This window comes from Nelumbo nucifera, chromosome 4, assembly GCF_055504915.1.
Source record: "Nelumbo nucifera cultivar China Antique chromosome 4, China Antique-T2T, whole genome shotgun sequence".
Lineage (NCBI taxonomy): Eukaryota > Viridiplantae > Streptophyta > Magnoliopsida > Proteales > Nelumbonaceae > Nelumbo > Nelumbo nucifera.
Genome location: NC_142652.1, coordinates 43,364,775 through 43,389,265, shown reverse-complemented (window position 1 = coordinate 43,389,265; position 24,491 = coordinate 43,364,775). Strand labels below are relative to the sequence as shown.

Genomic DNA, 24,491 nt, shown 5'->3' with positions numbered 1-24,491 from the left:
TGGTAGGGCGGTTAGTTTTCCTCTCTGATCCGGATATCTCAGAGGCATGCGCCTTCTGAGAAGGTATTCAAATGGCCAAAGGCTTACAAACCACTCATGTTTGGATTGAGGGTGATGCTCAAAAGATAGTTCAAGCCCCGTTGGATGACTGATTTGACTCTACTGTTATTTCATTTAGGCCTCATACCTACGGGCTTCTTCAAAAAAAAAGAAAGAAAAGACCCCTTAACGTGAGAGTAATTTTATAATTAAAATTGAACTACTTGTATTTTCTATTTATAATTGATTGCTAAATATGAGAGAATCTCTCTCCAAAGAAACAAAGAATATTATGTTATGGCAATACAGAAGGTTCCCATTTGGACCGATTTGGATTCTTTGGAGTCCTTTGGTCAGAGTCTCCCTTGACACCCCCAACAATAAATAGTGAGGAAACCACATTCAAGTTGCCACAAGAAAAACCAAAATGAGCAATGGAGAATCTGGTCGTGATGTAAGCCAATTGATCATTAGTGGAAATGTAGCAAATTGGGAGAACATGTTATTGGCAATTAGTTCAAATATTAATTAAAATTAAATGAAAATTAATTTCAATATATTTGGTGAGAATATATGAAATAAGGTTAGCCAACAAGTAGGTTGCACTGATGTAGTCATATCAAAAAATAGATGGGGTTGAGAAAGAGGCCTGCAACTCTTTTGGTTGAAGTTGAATCCAAAGAAGTTCAAAAGTAGTTCTAGCAATAAGACTTTAATATTCACATGAGAAGTCAAATTAGTGCCACAAAAAATGCAATATATAATCATCCTGTGAGCATTTAGATGTCATCTAGCTAGGCAATTAGCCTAATCAGCATTGGAGTTGGTAGAGAGGTGTGGTCCATAGAGAAACGCTGAATGAAAAGACCATAATCAATAGTGTACTTGAGATACCAGAAGGTGCACTTAACTGCACACCAATGTTCATTGGTTGAGGTGTGCATAAATTAACAAACTTGTAATTATTTTAAAAGGATTGTTTTCTTTTTTTTTCTGGTATTTGGTGATATTTATCACTAATAACCCCCTTTCTCTTAAGCTGGTGGTTGTAAGAACTGAATTCGTGTCTGATGAGGGGTGATTTGGCCCTCCAATGACACCGTGACACATGAAATCGTAGAATCATCATATGACACCTCAATGCCATGTAAGTATTGACATCGGGAGTACTTCAGATACGTCACACCCATCTCAACCTCTTCAACTCCACCTCGGCAGGCCAACCTGTGGATGCCCTAGAAAGTGTTAGATTGGCATAAGAGGTGCCCTGCCTCCATCAAACTAATTGAGGCCTTTAGCGACCTGCACGACGTGGTAGGCAGCTAACTTCATGAGCAAGCTATCATCTTCGACTCTTCTGGCTCACGTCGCAACATCAACGGAACTAGCACTTGTCCCGCTTACTTCGGAGGCAATTGGATAAGCACTATCACTTTACGCGGAATTAGCCTCTAGGCATGAAACCACCTCCAAATTAAACAGGCCAGTGATCTCCGACACGCTACACTAAGCCCATAGCAAGTTGTGCTTATATAAAGGCATTCTATTACATACACATGATTTCTCCAAGCATCTCATACAAGTATTTAGAAATTTTAGGTTGAAGACAAATCTAGTTCAAGTTTAGAATGTTAGAAATTGTGACATGTTGTATGATCTTACTATCCTTTCCTCAAAGATGTTCAACTTTTCAATGACGAACACCCATGCCTTATTAGCTCACAAGAATGGGATGCTACATGAAGAATCGAGTCTAGATCGATTTAGTGGGCCAATTGGAAGTAAAGAACTAATTTTCTTCTTTTGCTAATTCTTCGTATTCAAATTCATCCAACTTTAACCCTTTGACTAAAGAGAGTGGGAGGAGGGGAAAAGAAAAGGCATTTAGACCACATCGGTGATTTATGCCGGAAATTTTGTCCGGTTGGTGGTTGCCTAAAGCTGCATTTGGAAATGGTGCAAATTAAATGGAGTGTAAATTCCAGTTTAGGGTAAATTTGTACTCTGGTACAATTTTGCCCATATTTGGCAACATTACATTTATGTATTGACAAATGACAGACCAATGCATATTTACATTAATAATAAAAAAGAAGTAAATTTGCATTCAAGTGGGCTTTTGATAAAAAAAAAAAAAATCGTATATACTTTATTGAAATTAATGTTTGCATCCATTACAGCTAAAAGCCTGTTTAGTAAGAAGGTAAATTTGTCAATGCAAAACTAACCCAACTTTACAATTTATATAAACCATTTCACATTCTACATATTTGCATTCACACTTATTTGCATCGTCTTCAAAGGCAACCCAAAGTCACATGATGCACTCATTCTCTCTTGGACTGTGAAAATAACAAAAGTTACAAAACCTCATTGACAATTTGATGGAAGAAAAAGAGGGAAGAATGAGAGGGAGAGAGAGTTTAAACCAAATTCAATTTCGATTTGGTGTCCAAACGGCGTAAATTGTAGCCCATGTTAACACGGTCTCCTTCAACTAATTAAGCCTTGATGAAGCTTATAACATGGCGTTTTAAACAAATGTTTTCTAATGGCAGTTTGATCCTCTATGACAGCAATGATAGCCAGTACCTCTCCTGCATTTCTAATCAAAGAAAAATTAGAGGAAATTAAACAAGCATCAAAATATTGATGTAATGGATACCAACACCTTGTGTATCAATACAGATCGATACTTTTAACAACTTGAGATGGATGCCTTCCATCATCCCAACCTTAAAATATCCCAAATCCCTTCTGTATGTATTTGTGTATTCATAAATCTCCATACCCTTATTTATGGATACATACACTTGAGGCATATCAATATTTTTATCAACTTTATACCTCTATTATGTATCAAAAGATTGGATTTTGCAATACTACCCTTTCTCCCCAAGAGGAAAAACATGCTTATTTAATGTTAGGAGCCTCTTAAACTATAGAATTGTTGGGTGGCTCCCCCTATCTTGGTCGTTCTATAATAGTATTTTCATTAGGGGTGTAAGTCGGGCGGCTTGGGCTGGGTTTATGGTCAATCCAAGTCCAATCCTAAAATTTGGGCTTAAGGTCTGGACCCGAATATCTAGGCACATTGAGCCTTATTAGTTTGCTATTTTCAGAGCATGTTCACCCCATATGGGTGGTGATCTTCATCTAGTCTCTCTAAGTCGTGCGGGAGCTAGGTTCATCCACGCCAAGTAGATAATGTGTCGCCGCTAGGGATGAGCATTCGGTTCGCTATTCCAATTTTAACTAAATAATGCTCACCCCTTGTTGCCGCTTAACTTGGGACCGTAGGGCGGACTACCCTAGATAAAGGTGATGCATCACGTAGGCTAGTAATTCGGTACTCCATATGTTAGTTGGCTAATCAAGTCCTTGGCTACTAAAGGAGTGAAGTCGACCTTCGAGGTCCTCGGCAAGCACTCCTGAGGTGGTGTGTGCCACCTTGTCAAGTAGCGATCTATTGTCCTCTCTAGGTCGAGATGTAAGCCGGTAGGTCGGCTTAGGTCATCTCAGATCTAACTAACATGCTCCATGTGGCGCCAAGGTGTCACCAGACAGTTCGGGCTTGCCACGTGTCTCTTCGTGGTTGGTCAACCAAATCACCCTCCACCAATAATAATAATTTGGAGAGTCTTTTCTTTTGTGTTGGATTTGTTCTTGTGGCTTGGTTTTGTCCTATAGGGTCACACCTATAGGACCAGGAGAGGGGTTCCTAACCCCTTTCCCCTCCCATTTGAATCTTAACTAGATTGATTCAGCTAATGCTTTGGGTTTAGAGTCACTATTAAATGAAAAATTGATTTCCGGAGGTCCCATCACCTACATTTCACTTGATTGATGGGTGGCGAATGCAAATCAGCCCAAGTGATTTGTTTCTCAACGCTCACAGCTCTTTTAGGTTGCGTTTGGAATCGGTGTAAATCAAGAATGATGTAAACATTTACACCAGTTAGATTTTGTTAGCATTTGGAGGGAGTATGTAATCATGATCGATGTAAAACTCTACTCCGATTCAGTTTGGATGGAATAGAATTTTACATCATAAATCAATATAAAACATCATCAAATGTAAAATCTTACATCGATTTTATTAATGTAGAATTTACATCGATTGTATCACACTTTTAAAAAAAATACAATAGTCATTAATCAAAACACCGAGGCCCATATAAGGAGAAAGTTATAAAAGAATAACACGCCCGGTGGGACTCGAACCCACAATCGCCTGATTAGAAGTCAGACGCCTTATCCATTAGGCCACGGGCGCCCGTATCACACTTTTAAAAAAATACAGTAGTCATTAATCAAGACACCGAGGCCCATATAAAGTTATAAAAGAATCACACGCCCGGTGGGACTCGAACCCACAATCGCCTGATTAGAAGTCAGACGCCTTATCCATTAGGCCACGGGCGCCGCCTCAGTGTAAATGATATTACTAATTATATTCATAAAACTTTAGTAGTCCTCGCTTCTCACACTTTTATTTTGAACCAGACTTCAGTTTCGCACTTTCGCTCGTATAGTCGTAGACGGAAGAGTAGAAACAGAAACCTCCTCTTTCTTCTTCTTCTTCCTCTCCTCCTTCTCGTCGGCGTCGTTCACGGACCGCCATTATCCTATCACAAAAGACACCTCTCACCAACGGAATCCACAAGGTTTCTTCTCCTATTTTCGGTTATTTCTCACCGTTTTCTGGGACTTTACTTACTGTCCATCATCCACACCAGTTTCGTTAGCATTTCGGCCCCCTAAAACCAGTCACAGGAGCTCTGTCTTGTTCGCCGGATGAGCAGAACCATCGACGGTAGCTATTGCCCGAACTGCTCTATCCTTATCTCGTCTTAGAGCAAGATCCATACCCGGAAGATCTCCCTCCCCAGTTCTTCTGTTGCAAGTCGACATCATCACTGTCGTTTGAGAAGATACTCCGAAACCAAGAAGCTCGTGTCCCCTGTTACAGCGGTGGTTTCCGGCCAAAACCCAACCAGGTAAACTCTGTTTTCTCTTCCCCTGTATTTAGATCTTTTTAATATTTTTCCTCGTTTTATTTCCCCTATATTTCTGCCATGAAGCGGTTGGGATCTAATGGGAGAAAGTAGACAGAGCTGGTGATGTAGCTTCGCCGAACCGGCCCTCTGTCGAATCCTCAACGTTAATCCGTCTCGCCGTAATCTTCTCTTAGCATTCTGAATCATCGTAATGGTCTGTTTCGAAATAGGATAATCGCATTGATTCGTTTTGAATGGAAAATTTCTGTTAATAATTTGAAAAATTCTGTTAGTAATATGTTTTGAAAGATGATCACCGCTTAGTTTTTAGCTGATCTTTTTCTTCTGACAATTAGCTTAGTTATGCTGGAATGGAAAATTGATGAGTTTCGGATTGAATGCGTCAATTTCTTACCTGTCATATTGGACTGAATGGTTGGCTGGGTTCTGCCTCTTGAAACTTCTGTTTATTTTGATTATTCGGCAATCGGCATCAATGATACCGGAGTCGGAGAAAGACCGTTAATGGCAAACACCCCCGGTTCGAGAAACCTATTCGATCATAAAAAAATAGTTATAATAAAAGTAAATATAAATAATGATAAAAAGGGGGAAGGATTGATGATAAAAAAAGGTGAGGGAGTGGAATTGATCTTTTTTCTGTATGAATTAGCAAAAAGGGGGAGAATTGACTACTAATAAAAAAATGAAGTGAACAAATATATATGTAAAGAATAAAAAAAACAATAACGATAATAATTAAAATAATTAGGGTTCCATAATAAAATAACATAAATAAATAAATAATAAAAAAAGAGAATAAGAAATTAAAAAGCATATATATATATATATGCAATGATGAAACAAAAATAAAAAACTAGAAAATTTTAAGAAATAGGAAAATAAAGGGGCTGTTTAGCAAGTGTTTTTGAGAAGATCTTCTGCTCTAACGATCAAAGATGCATTGAGATTTTGCATTAAGATCTAAGCAGCTTGAAGCTCATTTGGTTGAGTCGTGTTTTTCCGTGTGAAAACAAATAGAAAAAAAATGCAAAAGCTCCATTTGGAGCTTCCCAAAAATCGCCCATTTTAGGCTTCTTGTGTCTTTTTGGCGCATAAGCTTTTGATAGCTAGATCTACCGCAAACCAAATAAGAATAGACCGAATTGTGATCTGTCCAACTTGTAAATAGTCGATAGATTGTGCGAAAAGATGCGCCAAATGGGCCAAAATAAATAGAAATATAAAAAATGTTAATAATAGATAAATAAATAAAAAGAAGGGAAAGAGAAAAATAAAAGAATAAAAAAAAGTAATCAAATAAAGTCAAAATAGATAAATACATAAATAAGTGAATAACAAAGGAGAAAAATTAAAGAGGTTACAATAAAGTAGATTCTTTATTGTTGGTTATCCTAAACTTGTTATTTTCTCTATCATTACTATGTTTTTGATTAATTATGTAATTGTGATCATGTTTTGATAGCTAGATCTACCGCAAACCAAATAAGAATAGACCGAATTGTGATCTGTCCAACTTGTAAATAGTCGATAGATTGTGCGAAAAGATGCGCCAAATGGGCCAAAATAAATAGAAATATAAAAAATGTTAATAATAGATAAATAAATAAAAAGAAGGGAAAGAGAAAAATAAAAGAATAAAAAAAGTAATCAAATAAAGTCAAAATAGATAAATACATAAATAAGTGAATAACAAAGGAGAAAAATTAAAGAGGTTACAATAAAGTAGATTCTTTATTGTTGGTTATCCTAAACTTGTTATTTTCTCTATCATTACTATGTTTTTGATTAATTATGTAATTGTGATCATGTTTTGTTTGAGATGTACCATGTGGGTTCCACCTATTGGACCTGGGAGAGGGGTTCCTAACCCCTTCTCTCTCCCATTCGAGTCTTACTTGGACTACTTAGCTGTGCCTCAAGCTTAGAAGTCACTATAAGTGTAATACGATTTTTTTATGAAATTCTTGGAGGTCCCATTACCTCCATTTTAATTGATTGATGGGTGGCAACTCCAAAAGTGGTGACTCCAAATCAGCCCAAGTGAGTCCTTCTCAATGCTTATAGCTTCCTTGTCTTCTACCAACCCATAAGAAAAAGATAGAAGCAAAATTTGAGGCCCATCTATTTATCCAAAAAAATGAGGCCCATAAATGTAAAATGATTTTTGATGTGATGCCTAAGAATCACTTAAATGCAAAACAATTTTTTATGCCATTCTTGGAGGTCCCATCACCTCTATTTCACCTGATTGATAGGTGGTGATTTCAAATCAGCCCAAGTGAGCCATTTCTCAATGCTCATAGATTTCTTGGCTTCTGCCGGTTCATAAGAAAAAGACTAGTGGGGACCCGTGCAATGCATGGGAAAATTTGAAAGATTTAATAATTTTTATTATTAATTAATATTAAATTAATAATCAAAAGTTATTGTTAATTAACTAAAAGTATTCAAAGTTATTGTTAAATGATTTTTGATGTGATGCCTAAGAATCACTTAAATGCAAAACAATTTTTTATGCCATTCTTGGAGGTCCCATCACCTCTATTTCACCTGATTGATAGGTGGTGATTTCAAATCAGCCCAAGTGAGCCATTTCTCAATGCTCATAGATTTCTTGGCTTCTGCCGGTTCATAAGAAAAAGACTAGTGGGGACCCGTGCAATGCATGGGAAAATTTGAAAGATTTAATAATTTTTATTATTAATTAATATTAAATTAATAATCAAAAGTTATTGTTAATTAACTAAAAGTATTCAAAGTTATTGTTAATATCTAAAATTTTAATAATTGTATTTTTATTTAATGTTGATTTATAGAAAATAATTATTGTTAATTTAATATGAACAAATATTTTTTAATAAATTTAGTTTTATTAATAATCTATAGTAATTTTGATAATTGCTATTATTTTTAAATCAAATTGATTAACTTTAAATAAATAAAAATAAGCAAAATTTGAGGCCCATTTATTTACCAAAAAAAATGAGGCCCATTTAGCATTAGAGGAGAGAAAGTCGGAAAAATTAGCCTGGTGGGACTCAAACCCACAACCGCATAATTAGAAGTAGACCTGTTCATAGGCCGGGTAGCTCGACAGGCTGGCCCGACCTGACCTGTTATTAAGTTGGGCTTGGTCATAATTTTAGACTCACGGGCTTGGGCTCGAGCCTAAAGCATCGGGCCCTACTTGATACAATATGTTACATAATAAAAATATATTCTATTTAATAAAAAATATATACAATATTTTTCTTTGTTCTTCTTCTCTATTTTTCCAAGTAATAGTGATATGTTTATTATTTTTGAGTTTTGAAGTTTTTTAATACAAATAAAACACTTTTTTATTGAATAAAAAAAGAAAAAATTTTCTGTTTTCAAATTTCTGACTGGGCTTGGGCTCAGACTCAAGACTTAGGCCCGATGGTCAGGCCGGGCTTGAGCTTGGGCCTGAATGTATTCTGTTGATATATATAGAAAACCCGGCCCAAACCCAGTCCGGGCCGGGCCATGAACAGGTCTGATTAGAAGTCATACGCCTTATACATTAGGTCACAAGCGCTTTTTAAAAATTAAACGAAAAATAAAAGAAATGTCTCTGCTGGTCCATACGAAAGAGACAAAACAGAGGCAAAATTTGAGGCCCATTTAGCATTTAGATGAGAGAAAGTTTGAAAGGATCACCTGCTCAATGGGATTTTGAAGCCACAATTGTCTGATTAGAAATTAGACGTCTTTTTCCATTAGGGCCTGGGCGCCTTTGTATTTGGACGAAATTCATTAATTTATAAGACATATTATTCTCCCCTAAATCTTAGTAGAAAATTCTGTCCTCGCTTCTCACACTTGTTTATTTTGAACCAGAAGACTTCAGTTTTTGCTCGTATATAGTCGTAGACGAGAGCAACAGAAACAAAAGAGGAGGATTTGGTCTCCTGCGAGGCTGCGATTTGTAAAACAGGCATCGTCACATTTAAGGAGGTGGGTTTCTACTAATTTGTTTTATTAGTCAGTATTAAAAATGGAGGTGGTGATAGCGTCGTCTCCCGTTGATGCTGGGATTGGTTGCTGGGACTTGCATTCGGGCGCAGAACAACTGCGTTACCGATCATGCACTTCTACTCCTCACGGCTTAGCTTGCGTTGGCCAACGCTTTCTTGTCTCTTCCCAGCTTCGAGACTCCTCTTCGTCATCGGGCACCATTCTTTACTGGTCCTGGAACAAGGTCTCTCTCTCAATTCTATTTCCTCGTCTCTAGCTGTTTTATTTCTATCCTTTGTTCTTACTTTCTGGGATTCTTTAACCTTTCATTATCATCTCAAATGATATGTATTTAATCATTTTAGTTTGTTCTTTCTCTGAAGAGAGAAACAAAAAATGGAGCCAACATGAGCGATTTGAGTACCAAATTGGTCAGTCAATCCTATTTTTAGTTGCAAATTGGCTCGTTATGGTGAAATACCTTGTTGACTCGATATATGTAAATTCAAATTCTAATGGAAAAAGGGTAATTTGGCTCATTTTTGTTCTGGAAATGGGCACTAGACAAATTTTAAATGTAAATGCAAGTGAATGTATATTGCTTGTCAGCAAGGATGAAATGACCAGGTTTTATTTATCTAAATATTTTTTTATTGCCTTTCTGCTTCAGCCTCAAGTTGAAGTTAAAAGTTTTCCTGCTGAGCCAATCCACCCACTTATTTCCAATAGTGATGGGACATATATCATTGGAGGAGGTTCATCCGGGGCCATTTACTTTTGGGAGGTCAAATTTTCTCACATACTTTCTCTTTTATTGTTATGCACGCAAAATTTACGGATTTGTGAAATATATTGCGTAGAGATATACTTGGAGTTTTTCTTAATTTGTTTATTCTATTAATTATTCTATGAAGCAGGTTGCAAGTGGCAGACTACTTAAGAGGTGGCATGCTCATTACAGGGCTGCTACTTGCTTATTTTTGTCCGATGATGAATCCCTTTTGGTTTCTGGGGCAGAGGATGGGTGTATTAGAGTGTGGTCCCTTTTCATGTACTTAGTTCCTTCTTGTTTCTCGTGTTTCTATTCCCGAAGTTTATTTATTCCTGTTACTGGGTTGTACACCCTTATTTTTTCTTAATATGTTTTTCTCTTTTCAATTAACATGCAGGGTTTTTGATGATATCGGAATGGAAATGGCAAAACATCCATATGAATATAGTTTCTCTGAGCACACTCTGCGTGTGACTGATGTGGTTTCTGGTTATGGAGGATGCAATGCAATTATTGTATCTGCTTCTGAGGATCGAACGTGTAAGGTTCGTAGGTTCTTAGTTGTTGTGAGTTTTTTTGGTGCTAATTTCTATAGTCATGCAGCACAACTAAAATGGTTGCATACTTGCATGTGATATCCTCTGTACAATTAGGGATTTCAGTTCCGGAGATTTTTTCTATGATCATGCTTTTATGTAGTTTTAAGTTGAGAATTCATCTTGCAACTAGTAGATTTTGGCATAATGCCTTTTTTTTTGATATTTGATTTTAAATTTTATTAAATCTGAAAGTATAAGCATTACAAGTATCCCTTAGAGAGGCACAAGCTGCTACCTCTCTGTAAACATAACAGAAAAATTACAAGTGAGCCCAAAACAAAGACTGTCTATTCATCCCTTGCTTTGCAAAGCATGCACTAATGACTAACCCATTAGCGGATTTCCTCACCCATTGTATCCTCAAGGTCATATTCTTAGTGATCCATAAGATTTTTTTTTATCTCATCCCTGTAGCACCATATTACAGATTTTGAATCCTTTTGTAGAAAAGATGGGCCGCATGGCCCATAGACTGTTTATCCTTTTTTATCTTTTATGTTCTTTGCTGTAATGGGCCTTAATCTGGGCTTATTCTTGTCTTTTTTAATTTTTTGCTCAACTAGGGGCTTCTCTGTAAATTACCAAAGTTTAACTTAATAAAATAGAATTAAGGGTGTAAGAGAAGAGATTATGTTCGAAAATCTCTCTCTCTGAGCCCAAGTTGCTGCCACCTTCTTCTTCTTCTTCTCTCCTCTTGAACTCTGATTTCTGCTACTTTCTTTTGAACTTTTGCATCTTTCTAAACCGTCCTTTTTTCTCAAAAGGCTGCTTTTCTTCTTGGTATCAGAGCAGGCTCGTTTTTCCCCTTTTTTCACCTTTTTTTCCCATACACAGTGTGTATGGAGGATTGAATCGTATGAATAGTTAAAGACACCTATTTCAGCCCAATTGTTAGTGGTTTCTGGAGAGAAGAGGACTGGTTTTGTCGTCCCCTTGACAGATTCAAGTGTGTTGCCCGAAACCCTAATTATTTGGAGAAATCTGATTGTGGGCCCCACAGGGAGTTTGACCTGGGCGTTCAGTGACTGAAGGCTTTCTCATTCTCCTTCTCCTTCTTGAAGATCGAATCAAGTGGATTGGTGTTCTGTGAAGTCTACAAGGAGCAGCTGAATTTTCTCCATTTCTCCCAACTTCCGAGTGTGACACAGATTATTGGTAACGACTGCATAGAGGTTGGATCACAACACAGTTTTTGTTCTATCTTCATTTGGTGTTTTTCGAAATTGTTTGAAGTAATTTTTGAAGTGTTTAAGAAGATGAACTCCTTAGACTTTGAAAACAAGCATGTTGTTGAATCCGAACAGGTTCCGGGAGCCTCTGTAGACTCTCTACTGGCTGTGACCACAGTCAAGCTGGATGGAACTAATTATCTGGCTTGGTCACAATCAGTAAAGACTCATATTTGTAGTAGAGGCAAGTGGGGTTTTATTTCTGGGAGCAAAAAGGCTCCTCCGGAAGATGATTCATCATATGAAAAGTGGATGCAAGAAAATTATACTATTATTGGGTGGCTTGTGAACTCAATGCAACCACAGATTAGTCAGCACTATTTGTGGATGAATTCAGCAAAGGAAATTTGGGATAGTGTTGCTGAAACCTATTCTCAAAAATTAAATGTGGCCAGGGCTTACAAGTTGAGAAGTGATGTGAAGAATTTGAGACAGGGGGAGAAACCATTAGTTGTATACTTCTCAACACTGAAGTCTTTATAACAAGAAATAGATTTGATAGAAGCTGTAACTTGGGACACCACTAATGATGCTGAGACCTACAGAAAACTGGTTGAGAGAAACAGGGTGTTTGAGTTCTTGATAGGGCTAAATCCAGAGTATGACATTACAAAGCAAAATATTTTATCCAAGGATAGTGTCTCACTGTCTCAAGCATATGCCTTGGTAAGTAGTGAAGAAAGCAGAAGACTTGTCCAGGTCCAAGGGGCTGGTCTAAATGATCACTTTGCTATAAGGGAGTGAGACCCAAGGGGGTTGCAGGGACTCCAAGTAGATCAGGGAAGAAAGAGATTATCTATGAGTACTATAAGAGGCCAAAACACACTAAAGAATCGTGTTGGAAATTGCAGCCTGAACTCCAACCACTTCGGTTTCAGAAGAAGTCTGATAATAAAAAGGTAGGGAGTGCTAATGTTGCTGCTAGTCCAAATAGTGATAGATACCAAACTGAAGAGATGACGACTAGTGTGCAGTTAGTAGGTATGAAGGCAGAATATGAGAAGTTTGGGAGGATGATTAGTCACCTAGAGGGTGTGACCTCTTACTTCCAACCCTTTAGAAAATTCAACATCTTCTGCATTTGCTCATTCAGGTATACGGGCTTCTGCCAATCATGCAACCATTTCAAGTAATCGTAGGATCCCTTGGATTATTGATTTTGGTGCTTCTGATCATATGACCAGCCTTTCTACTTTGATGGCTCTCTTGCCCCTATCACAGGAGTTGATGACTGTTCATAGCTATTACCTTTAAGTGATAGAAGAGTTTTGTTTTTTTTTTTTTTGATCAATAGAAGAGTTCTACCCAGTGCTTTATTTCTGTCTTAGTTTATCCTGATTTGACATCAGGTTGATTGTTCCCCAATAATCAAATATTTTGTCTGTAAATATTGCATAGTTAGTTCCAATGTTCGATTCATATATTCATTTTCTTCCCTATGAGTTATAGTATCAATAAGAATTCTGGTTCTTAATGTTCTAGGGGATGGTTTAGGAGCTGTACACATTTCTTCCCTTGTATTTGACCTTGTTAATAGAAATATGAGTTCTATTGTATGCATCATTTATACTCCATATTGTTATATGATTGTTCATTTTTTTGGAATTATCTAAGTTTTAGAGTTTTTTAGTATTCCTTAGTGTGTTGCTTATAAAACACCATGGTGTAAATGTCACAGGTTTGGAGCCTATCTAGGGGGAAATTATTGAGATCGATTGATTTCCCTTCTATAATTGATGCAGTTGCACTAGACCCTGGTGAACATGTATTCTACGCTGGTGCTAGGGATGGGAAGATATATATTGCTGCTCTTAATGCTGAAAGCACTCCCAGCAACATTTATGGAAAACATATCATTGGCTCATTATCTGATAACAGGTTTGTTGGTTTTCTTTTTCATGTACAGTTACTTTGATTTGTAGCAAGCATATTCATTTAATGTTCAGCCTTCGCCGTGGTCTAATGCATAATGCTGTGGAACAGTGTGTAAATTAATATGACATGTACCCCTTGTTTTATTATTTACCTTTGGTGTGGTTGACCTGCAAGGCATGCATGCTCATCATCAAATACTAAGAAGAAAGAAGAAACTAATTACTTTTTATACTTTCTTTGAAGCTTCTGGAATCGGTGTGAGTTTCTCAATGGCTTTCCACAGTGGATTTATTAAAGGGAGTAACCATGGATGCAAACTAAGGGGGTAGGTAATTGTAGGATATGCACATCATAGAAGGTATACTGCCCAAGAATGTGCTATTCTAATTAGCAGAACCATTTTGGAACTCCAGGGGCTTCAGGGTTAGGGGAAGCTTTTAGAAGCTATAACAGTATCATATAATTAAGCTTCTCAGGTCCATTGGTGAAGATAACTCAGCTAGGTGGTTTAACTAAAGCTTCTCAGGTTCATAGGTGAAGATATCATATAATTAAGCATCTCAGGTCTAACTAAAGCTTGCATACTCTTTAGTATGGAATGATTTAACAATTGAAGGAGGCCGCCATGTGGTGATTGATTATGACTTAAGCAGAATATGGTCCTTTGTCTCTAAGATTGCTCTTAGAGAAGCTAAGACTTTAGTCCACCACTTGAACTGCTCATTAAGGTGGATACTCAGTTTGGTTAATGCCTTAGCTGATTCATTGGCCAGAAATGGATTAGGGAGACTGCAGCTAGGGATAACCATTGGTCTAGTCCTTGCTAGGTTTGCAAATTGGTTAGGCCCGGGTTGAGCATTCAGTTGAAAATATTTAAATCAGACATCCAATTTGTACCCTCAATCCTTGCTGGATGCCAGTCAGCCTGGCTCAAGACCCCAACTCAAATTCTGGATTAAAGCCAACCATTGTTCATCCCAAGGTGTACCTATTATCTTTCATTACAGCATCTTCTATGCTTTCTTTATTTTCAAACATTCTACTCTTTCTTTCAGCCCAGATTGACCAAACCACTGCCTCTGGAATTACTGCATATATTACTTTTCCTCTCCTGTTCAAACCCTTAATCTGGCAACTCCATAACAGATCCTCAAGAGCATCTTCTATGCTTTCTTTATTTTCAAACGTTCTGCTTTTTCTTTCAGCCCAGATTGACCAAACCACTGGTTGTGGAATTACCGCCTATATTACTTTTCCTCTCCTGCTCAAACCCTTCACCTGGCAACCCCATAACAGATCCTCAAGAGCTGCAGGGAAAATCTCTGCACCTGAAATGGACACAGTGCCTGTGAAGATCCTTTGCAAATTTAAAATGCGAAAATAAGTGGTTTGCCAATTCTGCCTCTTCAAGAAAGCCCAAATTCTAGCAATTTTCAGATAATTACTACTAGTGGTAATTCTGCCTCTTCAAGAAAGCCCAAATTCTAGCAATTTTCAGACAATTACTACTAGTTGTGGTATACAAAATTAAAGAGACTGACCTGGGTGCACATTGTAACCATTTGCAACCTCTATTTTAGCAATATTTATCTAATAATTTATGCCGAATATGTGCACAAAAAGGGTTTCATACCTAGACATATATCCTAAATGCAGCAACCACACTTATTTCTTGTTTGGTCAGCAGTCAGCATGGGTATGATGAAATGAGTTATGGCAGATCAGGAGAGAGTTTGAAAGTAAACTGATGACTATTTAGGTTATATTACAACATCTATTGAGTGGAAATGTGGAATGCTTAGATTCACCAAGTCATTGTGTTTTTATTGTAAAAATGCCACTTTTCTGCAATTTGATCCAACCTTTTTTTTTGTAATTTGTATGGGTTTTTCATGTGGTTGTGTGCAACAGTAAGGGTGTTACTTGCTTAGCGTTCAGCATGGATGGAATCCTATTAGTTTCTGGATCAGAGGATGGCACAATTCGAGTTTGGGATGCTAAAACCCGTAACATTGTTCGAATTTTTAGACTTGCCAAAGGTATTACCCAGGCCATCAGAATATTGTCTTATTCCACAAAGTTTCTGTTATCAGCATTATTTATATTTTTTGGTCTTCATTTTTGTGCATATTTGGAGTTGTAACTAGTTGGTGGCAGTCCTGCTAAATGCTGCTTATATATTAGTGCATATATGGGGCTTCAGAGGGTGGGTCTGAAAAATTCTAGTGGTTTCTTTAATAATTTGCAACAGAAAAATAAAATAATAGAATCTTGAATTTTCCAAGAGCACACCCATGGTGTTGTGCAAAAATTCAAAATAAATAAAACACTAAACATACCTTTTGGAGCGATTTGAAGAATGTTGTAAATTGATTCTTGGAGCTTCTTCCCTCTAGCCTTGCATGTGTTTGGCCTCCAAGAAGCAGACAAAGCTCTTAAATGGAAGAAAGAGAAAAGAAGCATAGAAAAAGATGGGGTGGTTCCTCCTAAGTTATTCTCTCTTTAGGGTTTTAGAGTCTCACTTTCTTTTTTTTTTTTTGATAACCTTAGCCCCATGCATAGGTTATATAGAGATTGACCATAATTGCAATTAAGTCCCTCCACTAAAACTCTTTTTAGTGAAGACACCCTTCCTTTTACTTTTGATTACCTTTTGCCCCTTTTTTTGCGTGGCCTCTTAGGTTCAACACTATTAGGTGGTAGAAATTAATGCCAAACTGATTCAGCATTCAAAATGGAACCCTTTCCAGGTGAGTTGAATTAAAACTCTTTTAATTCTCCCTTGTTTGTGAATAATCGACCATTACTCTCAAGGGTTTTGTTAATCATGAGTGGCACCTAGCAATATATCAAGACCACCCTAAAAATTTGAATTGATTGATTGAACCTTTCCACCCATAGTTACCATGTAGTTAGATCCTTTTACCACACAATGTCCAAAGAGAGCAAAGGGTCATGGTGAATTTGTCATAAACCATATTGAATTGATGGTGACTCATATGATGACACTTGGAACTCTTTTTTTTTTTGATAAATTTAAAACTCCTTCCATAAACCGTACTACCTTGGCCAAGGACTTCTTGAGTCACATCAATCTTAGTTGCATAGGACATTCTCCTTTTTCATGGAGAGTGATAGATTCCATTTTGTGCATTCACATGCCTCAATGTACAAGTCACCATAGCCAATGCGTGCATGCTTAAATCCCTTGATTAGGGCACAAGTGACTACAAAATTAAAATATAGAGACTCATACACAAAGCATCGATGTTGCCTCAGGTCTAAGGATCATTTACACAACTATGATGGCAAAGCAGTTATTGACAAAAGATTCCATGAACTTTTCTATTAATTAGTGTTTTCAGCATGCCGCTGACCCGATTGGTTGAACCATTCGAACTGTCACCCAATCAAGATTCTGGGTCTGGTTTTAGTAAAACCCGAAGGATGACCAAAAACCATCCGACCCGGACAGTTGGACTGTTAACCCGTTCGACCCAGTGATCGGGTCACAGGTTGCACACTAAATGTGTATGCAAACTTTGGGAGGCCATAACTTTGCACTCCGATATCTAATTGAGGTGATTTTTATTTTTTGATTTTGGGTAACTTTTTGAGACCTATGCGTCCCAAGGGGCCATAGGTGCCTTGCCCCGCTATTTTCTCCAAAAAAACCCTTTTTTTTGCCTCAAATCATAATTTTTAATAAATTTTTACAAATAAAAAATTTAAAACTGAATTAAAAAACATAAATTAAATATAAAATAATACATATATTACATGTAGAACATAATTATACACTATTTATTGATAAAATACATGTTTATGCATACTTATACACACACATATACATACATGTATATGCATGAATTTACATATTGCTGATGTGGCATGATCTGACCCGTTCAACCAGATGGTCGAACTAGTGACCCACGAGTAAGAGAGAGACAGGAGATCACAAGGATCTTTGTGAACTACTTCAAAGAAATCTTCAGAAGCTCAAGTGGGGTGACAACAGAACTACCAGAAATGGAAGGGGATAGGCTCTCAAAAGAACAATCTTTGTCTTTGGAGAGGAACTTCACTTTGGAAGAAATTAAGAATGCAATCTTCTCCATGGACAGATCAAAAGCCCCCGGACTGGATGGATTTTCAATGGCCTTTTATCAAGAATGCTGGGATTGGTTGAAAAATGATATTCTGGAAGTTTTCAATGAATTCTTTCTCAAAGGAGAGGTGCCTCGAGGGGTGAATGCCACTTTTATCACTTTAATCCCGAAGAGGAGGGAGGCCAGAACCCCTAAAGACTATAGGCCAATTAGTCTTGTTGGGAGCATATATAAAATTATTGCAAAGGTTCTCTCAGAAAGGATCAAGAAAGTGCTTCCATCAATCATCTCACCATTCCAAGGTGCCTTTGTGGAAGGTAGGCAGATTGTGGATCAAATCTTAGTAGCCAATGAGTGTGTTGCAGAAAAAAGAAAGGGTAGAGGAAAAGGGTTGGTGTGTAAGGTGGACCTAGAGAAAGCTTATGATATGGTTAATTGGGAAGTGCTACTTCAAATGTTAGATAGGTTGGGCTTTGGAACCAAGTGGAGATCTTGGATTAGAGGATGTCTAAATTCTGCCCATTATTCAATTCTTATTAACGGAGTAGTGAGGGATTTCTTTCCGGCTGAGAGAGGAATTAGGCAAGGAGACCCCTTATCCCCCTTTCTCTTCACTGTAGTGGCTGAGGTGTTAAGTAGAATGGTGGCGAAAGCTGACTCCCAAGGTTTGTTTAGGGGGTGGAGGATAGCCAGAAATCAAGAGGTCGTTACCCACCTTCAATTTGCAAATGACACAATCTTCTTTTGTGAGGGTGGTAACGAGGAAGGTGTGGTTAATCTAAAGAGGCTATTGGATAACTTTGTGGGGATAACGGGTTTAAGGATTAATTGGACCAAAACAGGCATTGTAGGGATCAATTTGGAGGAAGGGGAACTTAATAGATTTGTAGAGATTTGTTGGGGTGTGAGATTAGAAGTTGGCCAACTAGCTATTTGGGGTTATCTTTAGGTGGTAATCCTAGGTCAGAAGATTTTTGGAAGCCAGTCATCGAAAGATTTGCTAGGAAGCTAGCTCTGTGGAGGAGGAATTACATCTCTCTTGGTGGAAGGATAACACTGATCAGAGCCACGTTGGCTAACCTCCCTGTTTACTTCCTCTCAACCTTTAGAATACCCTGTAGATTGGCAAGGAGGTTAGAAAAATACATGAGAGATTTCCTTTGGGACCTAGGAGAGGAGAGGAAGGATCACCTGATTAATTGGGATCAAGTTAGAAAGCCCAAGGATAAAGGGGGTTTGGGAATAGGAAATATTTCACTTAGGAACTCAGCTCTGTTAGGGAAATGGTTGTGGAGGTTCCCTTTTGAGAGAGATAGGCTGTGGCACAAAGTCATTGCGAGTATTCATGGTTTGGATGGAAATGGTTGGGACGCAAAAGTCGCCCCTCATGTATCCTCTTGTTCTCCTTGGAAAGCAGTTTATGAAATCTACCCAACTTTCCTCAATTCCATTTGGTTTGATGTGTGCTAGGGCAATAAAGTTCGTTTCTGTGAAGATCTTTGGGTGGGAGATAGTCCACTCAAAGATCTCTTCCCTGACTTATACACTTTGTCAAACTTCAAAGGGAAAACAATAAGTCTTTTGAGTAATCTTGGTCCAAGTGGGGTTAATTGGAATCTGGGTTTTAGAAGGGGGCCTTGGGGAAAATGAATGTGCTTCTTTAATTCACTTGCTGGATCTTCTAGGACAAATTCTTTTGGACTCGTCCTTGGAAGATTCCAGAATTTGGAAAGGCTCTACAAATGGCCTCTTCTCTTGTTCCTCTTTCATGTTCTTGCTTCTCCTAGCATCCTGGGTGGGGATTTCCCTATAAAAGAAATTTGGAGTAAGCCTATCCCCCCAAAAATTCAAGCCTTCTGTTGGGAAATTTTCCTTGGCAAGGTTAATATGTGTGATATGCTGCAGAAAAGAAGGCCTTTTGCTTGCCTTTCTCCTCACATGTGCTCCCATTGTAAGGAAAATGACGAGACCTTGACACATCTATTTTTATCTTGTTCTTTTGTGCATCATGTTTGGGATTCTTTTTGTGTTCTTTTTGGCTGCAGGTAGGTTTTCCCTCAAGATGTGGCAGGTCTTTTTAACCGAGACTTTTTGAGGCAATCAAAGAAAAGAGGGAAGGTTATGTGGAAAGCTACAAAGGCAGCTATTTGTTGGGTGATATGGGAAGAAAGGAATAACAGAATATTCTCAGAAAAGAGTAGAACCATACAGGAGGTAATTGACACAATCAAAGTTAAAGTAGCCCATTGGGTAAGTTCTTTGCATATTTTCCAAGAGTTCTCAGTCATAGACATTATAAGATCTTGGCAAAAGTAGCAGTCTTCAAGAGTGAAAGAGAGAGTAAGGACGGAATGGAAACCTCCAGATGGTAACAGAATTAAACTGAATTTTGATGGAAGTTCATTTGGAAATCCGGGATTGTCAGGTATCGGGGGAGTAATCAGAAATTCTGAAAGGAGAATATTAGCATTATTCTCTGGACCTATTGGCATGGGCAACTCTCTAAAAGCTGAGGTAATGGCATTGCTACAAGTATTGAAGATGGCCAAGCAACTAGGGTTGAGGCATATTAAGGTTGAAGGGGATTCCAAGGTGATCATTTCTTGGGCTAACAACAATAGAACTACTCCGTGGACTTTCAAACAAGTGATAAGGGAAGTGAAAAAGGTTGCGGGGGGGGGGGGGGGTAGAGGCAGAATTCAAATGGGTTAGAAGGAGTGAAAATGGGCTAGTTGATTATCTTGCTAAACAAGGGGCTTTGAGGCAACAATTGTTTTGGGTTGCATTGTAAAAGGGACAGAAATATGTAATAGTGTGGGACTTCTAGTCCTATACACAAAGTTGTAAAACTTTTAAATCCAATTTCACATAAAAGTCTCCTCTGATGATCAAAAAAAAAAATGGAGTTGTTCTCTAACAAACACCCACATATTTGCTTTAATGTCTCTACACAAGTGATTTGAGATCCATCACCCCATAATGCATGTGTAATATGCACTAGTCTATTTGGATTATCAAAGCCCTCTTGATAATACTCTAACTAGGAACTATTTAAGGATCTTGTACCAAGAGAAGCATATCTCAAGCTCTTGACATACTTAAGAATATACCTTCCTGATATAGATCCTTTGGACTATTTGCGTAAATCAAAATAGAAAAGGTATGAATGATAAGTTGCTCATCTAATAATAAACAGTGTAAATATTACAAGAATGCCCATCTATAGTTTCACACAATTGGGTTTAGGGTATATAACTAATAGGGCCTTGGTGCAACAATTGACTTGCTCCTTTGCAACCCGGGTGACCTGGTTTCAAATGTTGGAAACTGCCTCTCCATGTATCTTTTGAGGTAAGATTGAGTACATCTGTACCTCCCGAGACCCCGCGTTGACAGGAACCTCATTTACTAGGCTGCCCTTTTATCTATGGGGCATCATTTGCCTTTAACCTTCGCAATGCTTATGAGATTTTCTAAGTTAAATATCAGAAAACTGATAGTGGAAGGTGATTCTAAGTTGGCTATAAATTGGCTAATGAAGGATGATTCTAGTTTGTGGAAGTTTCTAAATGAGAAGAAGAAAGTTAGACAGCTCACTCAAAACATGGAAATCAAGTTTCAATGGACTAGGAGGTGTGCCAATTCCTTGGCAGATTCATTGGCCAAACAAGGGTTGGGAAGAATCAAAATTTTCTGGGCATTATTGTAATCTGAACTGTACTCTTGGGAGGGTTAAGAGTTTTTACCCCTCCTTTTGTATCTTTCTCTATTAATATCATTTAATAAAAGTCTTTGTTATCTATCAAAAAAAAAATGTTATACCAATGAGATATAACTTAATTAGGTAGAGAATGTTAAGTTGGTTTCTTTCCTATTCATGTTGGTGGAAAATCCAAAAGGATAGCTGCTTGTTTGCATTCAACTCATTTAAGTCTCTTATGCTTAGAGCAAGCATAGGGTAGAGGCAAGCAATGTTTTAAAATGCAGAGGCATGACACAAGGTGTTCTACTACCTTGAGACGCGAGCCTCATTAAGAGGAGAGGGATGAGGAGGAAGCCTCTTTTCTTTCTTTTCTCTTTTTTTCCTTCTTCTTTTTCTTTCCCTTCCCTTTCTTTTTGAATTTTTCTTTCTTTTGTCTTTTTGTATAAGGTGTGCACGAGGCGTACACCTCTACCAAACCTCGTGCAAAAGGTGTATGAGGTGTACAGTTCTACCATTCGCTTCAGGGCATTTTTGGGGCACCTCCAAGAATACACCTCTGATGCCTTTTAAAACACTGAAGGAAAGTAACATAAATTTCAGTACCTCATGTATGTTGCATGTGCCTTATGAAACTATGCGTGGAAAGGATCACCAAAGATTTCATGGGCATTGATTACTGCCAAGAGAAGTGGCTCAGATTGTTCACACCAGAATCATAAATTAGCTGCAGTAGATGGATGTCATTATAGGCATCTTGACAAGATTCTCTTATCACAGAACGAAACTCTTTGGCTTGGTCCTACTTGGTTAGTTCTCTGACCTCTCTGAATGGACTATCTTCTCTCTCATCAAGCTTGCTATGTAACTCAAACATTTAGTGTTTTTTCTCTTGGTTATCCTGGATTTTGTGGCATTAATGAGGTTTTCAAAGATTTCTTCGGAGCTATAATTTTTGCCTCCTGTTGGAATGCCTTTCCCATACAGCAACTCAAACTCTTAGGAAAACAATGTAGATGATTGGCCTTCACCCATATTCTGGATTTCCTTGATGGTAGAACAACCACTTTGATATTGTGAAAAGCTGATGGTTCAGGTCCCTTATCATGACCTTAGACAGTTAACATATCAGATTGTGTAAGACTTGCAGTTTGGTTATCACATCAGGTGTTAGTGAGGGCTTCTCTTTAACCATCCTCTAGTATGTTCCAACAGTAAGGGAGTGACAATGAACAGCTTACCATAGTTTTAAACTGAAGTCAATTTCTAGAAGTTTTTTATGAGTTCTAGTCAATTTTTGATGTCGATCTAGATATAGATATGGGGTTGGGGAGTGATTAGAAGTTATTTTATTATGAAAACAAATCTACAAAAGGACCATATTGCTGTAAAAGGGGGTTAGAATTGAAAATAAAAAGAAATTGCCCTGGGCTTAGTTTTCTTTATGACAAATTTTCTTGGTGGTATTGATTACTTTTTTTTTCAAAAAGCTATTAGCTGCTGATTCCTATAGAAGCCTAGGTGCTGTTCCCTGAGTTTTTTCTTCTTGTTTTGCATGTATGTCCTCCATCAATGACGCCACAATCAGAGCTGGTATATCATCAGCATGAAGAAATTTCCTTTTGCCATATAAATTAGCTATATAAATTATTAGATTTTGGGGAGCTCTATGGTTCCTTTTGCTGGATTTAAAGATGAGAATGCATTGCTGGAGGAGATTAGACATTGTTCCATCTTATTTAAGGGGGATAGGAAGAGAAAAGGAAGGGAAAAGTATACAATTACCTCAAGTGATTTATTGAGCTTCACCTAGGTGCTTAGTGACAATCTGGGGACTGGGGAGCTCAGCCACTGAAAGCAATGCTGGAGGAAGGAGATGGTCTTCATTTTTTTATTCAAAATGCCTAGCCTTGAAATGAAGATATGGAATATCAGAGATCTGGCCTCAGGAGGTAGATAGATGGTGAGTAGTTCGAGTAATAGAAAATGATAGCCTGAAGTGTTTTCTTCCAAGAAATGAAACTCTGTCCTTTACAACCACCATCACTTGAAGCATTGCAGGAGCCTAACCTTGTGACTGGTGTTTTCTTTCAAGGTGGTGTTGTGGTAGGGATACTAGGAAGGTCAACCTTAAGATCAATCAGGAGGTTTTATAACATGGGATACTATGATTAGTCAATCAGATGCTGTCTCATTGTACATTTTGTCTGTGTTCATTCAAAAATTACTTCAACGTGGATTTTAAATGCATTTCCTTTTTCCAGAAACGAATTTTTTAACTCATTCCTTGTATCATTAAGTACATTGGGTCTTGATTTGCTTGTAACAAACTACACTAGGCACATCATAGTGTACATTTCTCTCAAGGACATCAGCTTGGTATCTCCTTTTAATTTAAATGTGAGCATCCTATTGGATGTCTTCCTATCCAAATGGTAGCTAATATTGACTGAAGTTTCTCTTATGTTATATATTTCAATGCATCCATTTTGAAGATATTGTAGAGAGACTGGGCCGAATGGGCCCTAGTCCTTTAGTGTCATTCTTATTAGTTCCTTCTTGTTATGTTTTCTTATTGGGCCTTCTTTCTTTATGGGCCTTTAGCTTCTGTTTTGTTTTTTAAGTGCATTGCTGATGTGGACGTCTACTTAAGGGCCTCCTTGTAAATTATGTAACTTAAGTAAGTTTAATAAAAAGATTAGAGTAGGGGAAAGAGGAGATTATCGAACTCCTCCTTTCTCCTTTCTTCTCCATTTTTCTTTCTTCTTCTTGTTGTCTTCCTCTTCTTCTTTCTGCTCTAATCTAAATATTTCTGCTAATTTTATTGGTCTGAATCACATCTTGGTATCAGAGTAGGTCCTCCTTTGTTTTCTCCTTTGTTTTCTTTTTTTCCCATACACTTTTTTTTCTAACTGAAAGGTGTATGGAGAGATAAATTGCTGATCAATCAGAGATCTTGTTTGCCTAGTTGGTAGAGGGTTTGGAGAGTCAGAAGCTGGCCAAAGATTGCCAAGAAAGTGGGATTGCAAATTTTTTTCCTAAAGCCCTAGCCGACTAGAGAGTTTCCAGTTACGGGTTGAAGAGGCTGTTTGGGTGTGGCGCTCAAGGTTTGGAGGGTTCCTTTTTATCTCCAAAAATGGGCGGCTACAGTTGGAAGTGGTTTGGA

At 37.8% G+C, this 24,491-nt stretch overlaps 1 protein-coding gene and 2 non-coding genes across 7 annotated transcripts in view; 1 reads left to right on the top strand and 2 right to left on the bottom strand.

The window, feature by feature from the left end:
* Window positions 1-4,242: 4,242 nt before the first annotated feature.
* TRNAR-UCU (transfer RNA arginine (anticodon UCU)) lies at window positions 4,243-4,315 on the bottom strand. Its single transcript has one exon. It is a non-coding gene; the product is annotated as a tRNA-Arg (tRNA).
* Window positions 4,316-4,391: 76 nt separating this feature from the next.
* On the bottom strand, window positions 4,392-4,464 carry TRNAR-UCU (transfer RNA arginine (anticodon UCU)). Its single transcript has one exon. It is a non-coding gene; the product is annotated as a tRNA-Arg (tRNA).
* Window positions 4,465-4,531: 67 nt separating this feature from the next.
* Window positions 4,532-24,491, top strand: part of LOC104606952 (protein ROOT INITIATION DEFECTIVE 3) — a 53,761-nt gene continuing 33,801 nt past the window's right edge. For 3 of the 5 annotated variants that reach the window (XR_016085738.1, XR_016085739.1, XM_010272402.3), the window contains exons 1-6: window positions 8,742-9,285; window positions 9,712-9,825; window positions 9,959-10,092; window positions 10,211-10,358; window positions 13,320-13,519; window positions 15,428-15,555. Coding sequence is in view for 3 of the 5 variants with exons in the window: in XM_010272402.3 (XP_010270704.1) it covers window positions 9,082-9,285; window positions 9,712-9,825; window positions 9,959-10,092; window positions 10,211-10,358; window positions 13,320-13,519; window positions 15,428-15,555 (928 nt within the window). In the remaining 2 variants the exon portion in view is untranslated. Of the gene's footprint in view, window positions 5,040-8,741; window positions 9,286-9,711; window positions 9,826-9,958; window positions 10,093-10,210; window positions 10,359-13,319; window positions 13,520-15,427; window positions 15,556-24,491 lie in introns of those variants that run through there. The other 2 variants (XM_010272404.3, XM_010272403.3) reach the window with 2 other exon arrangements.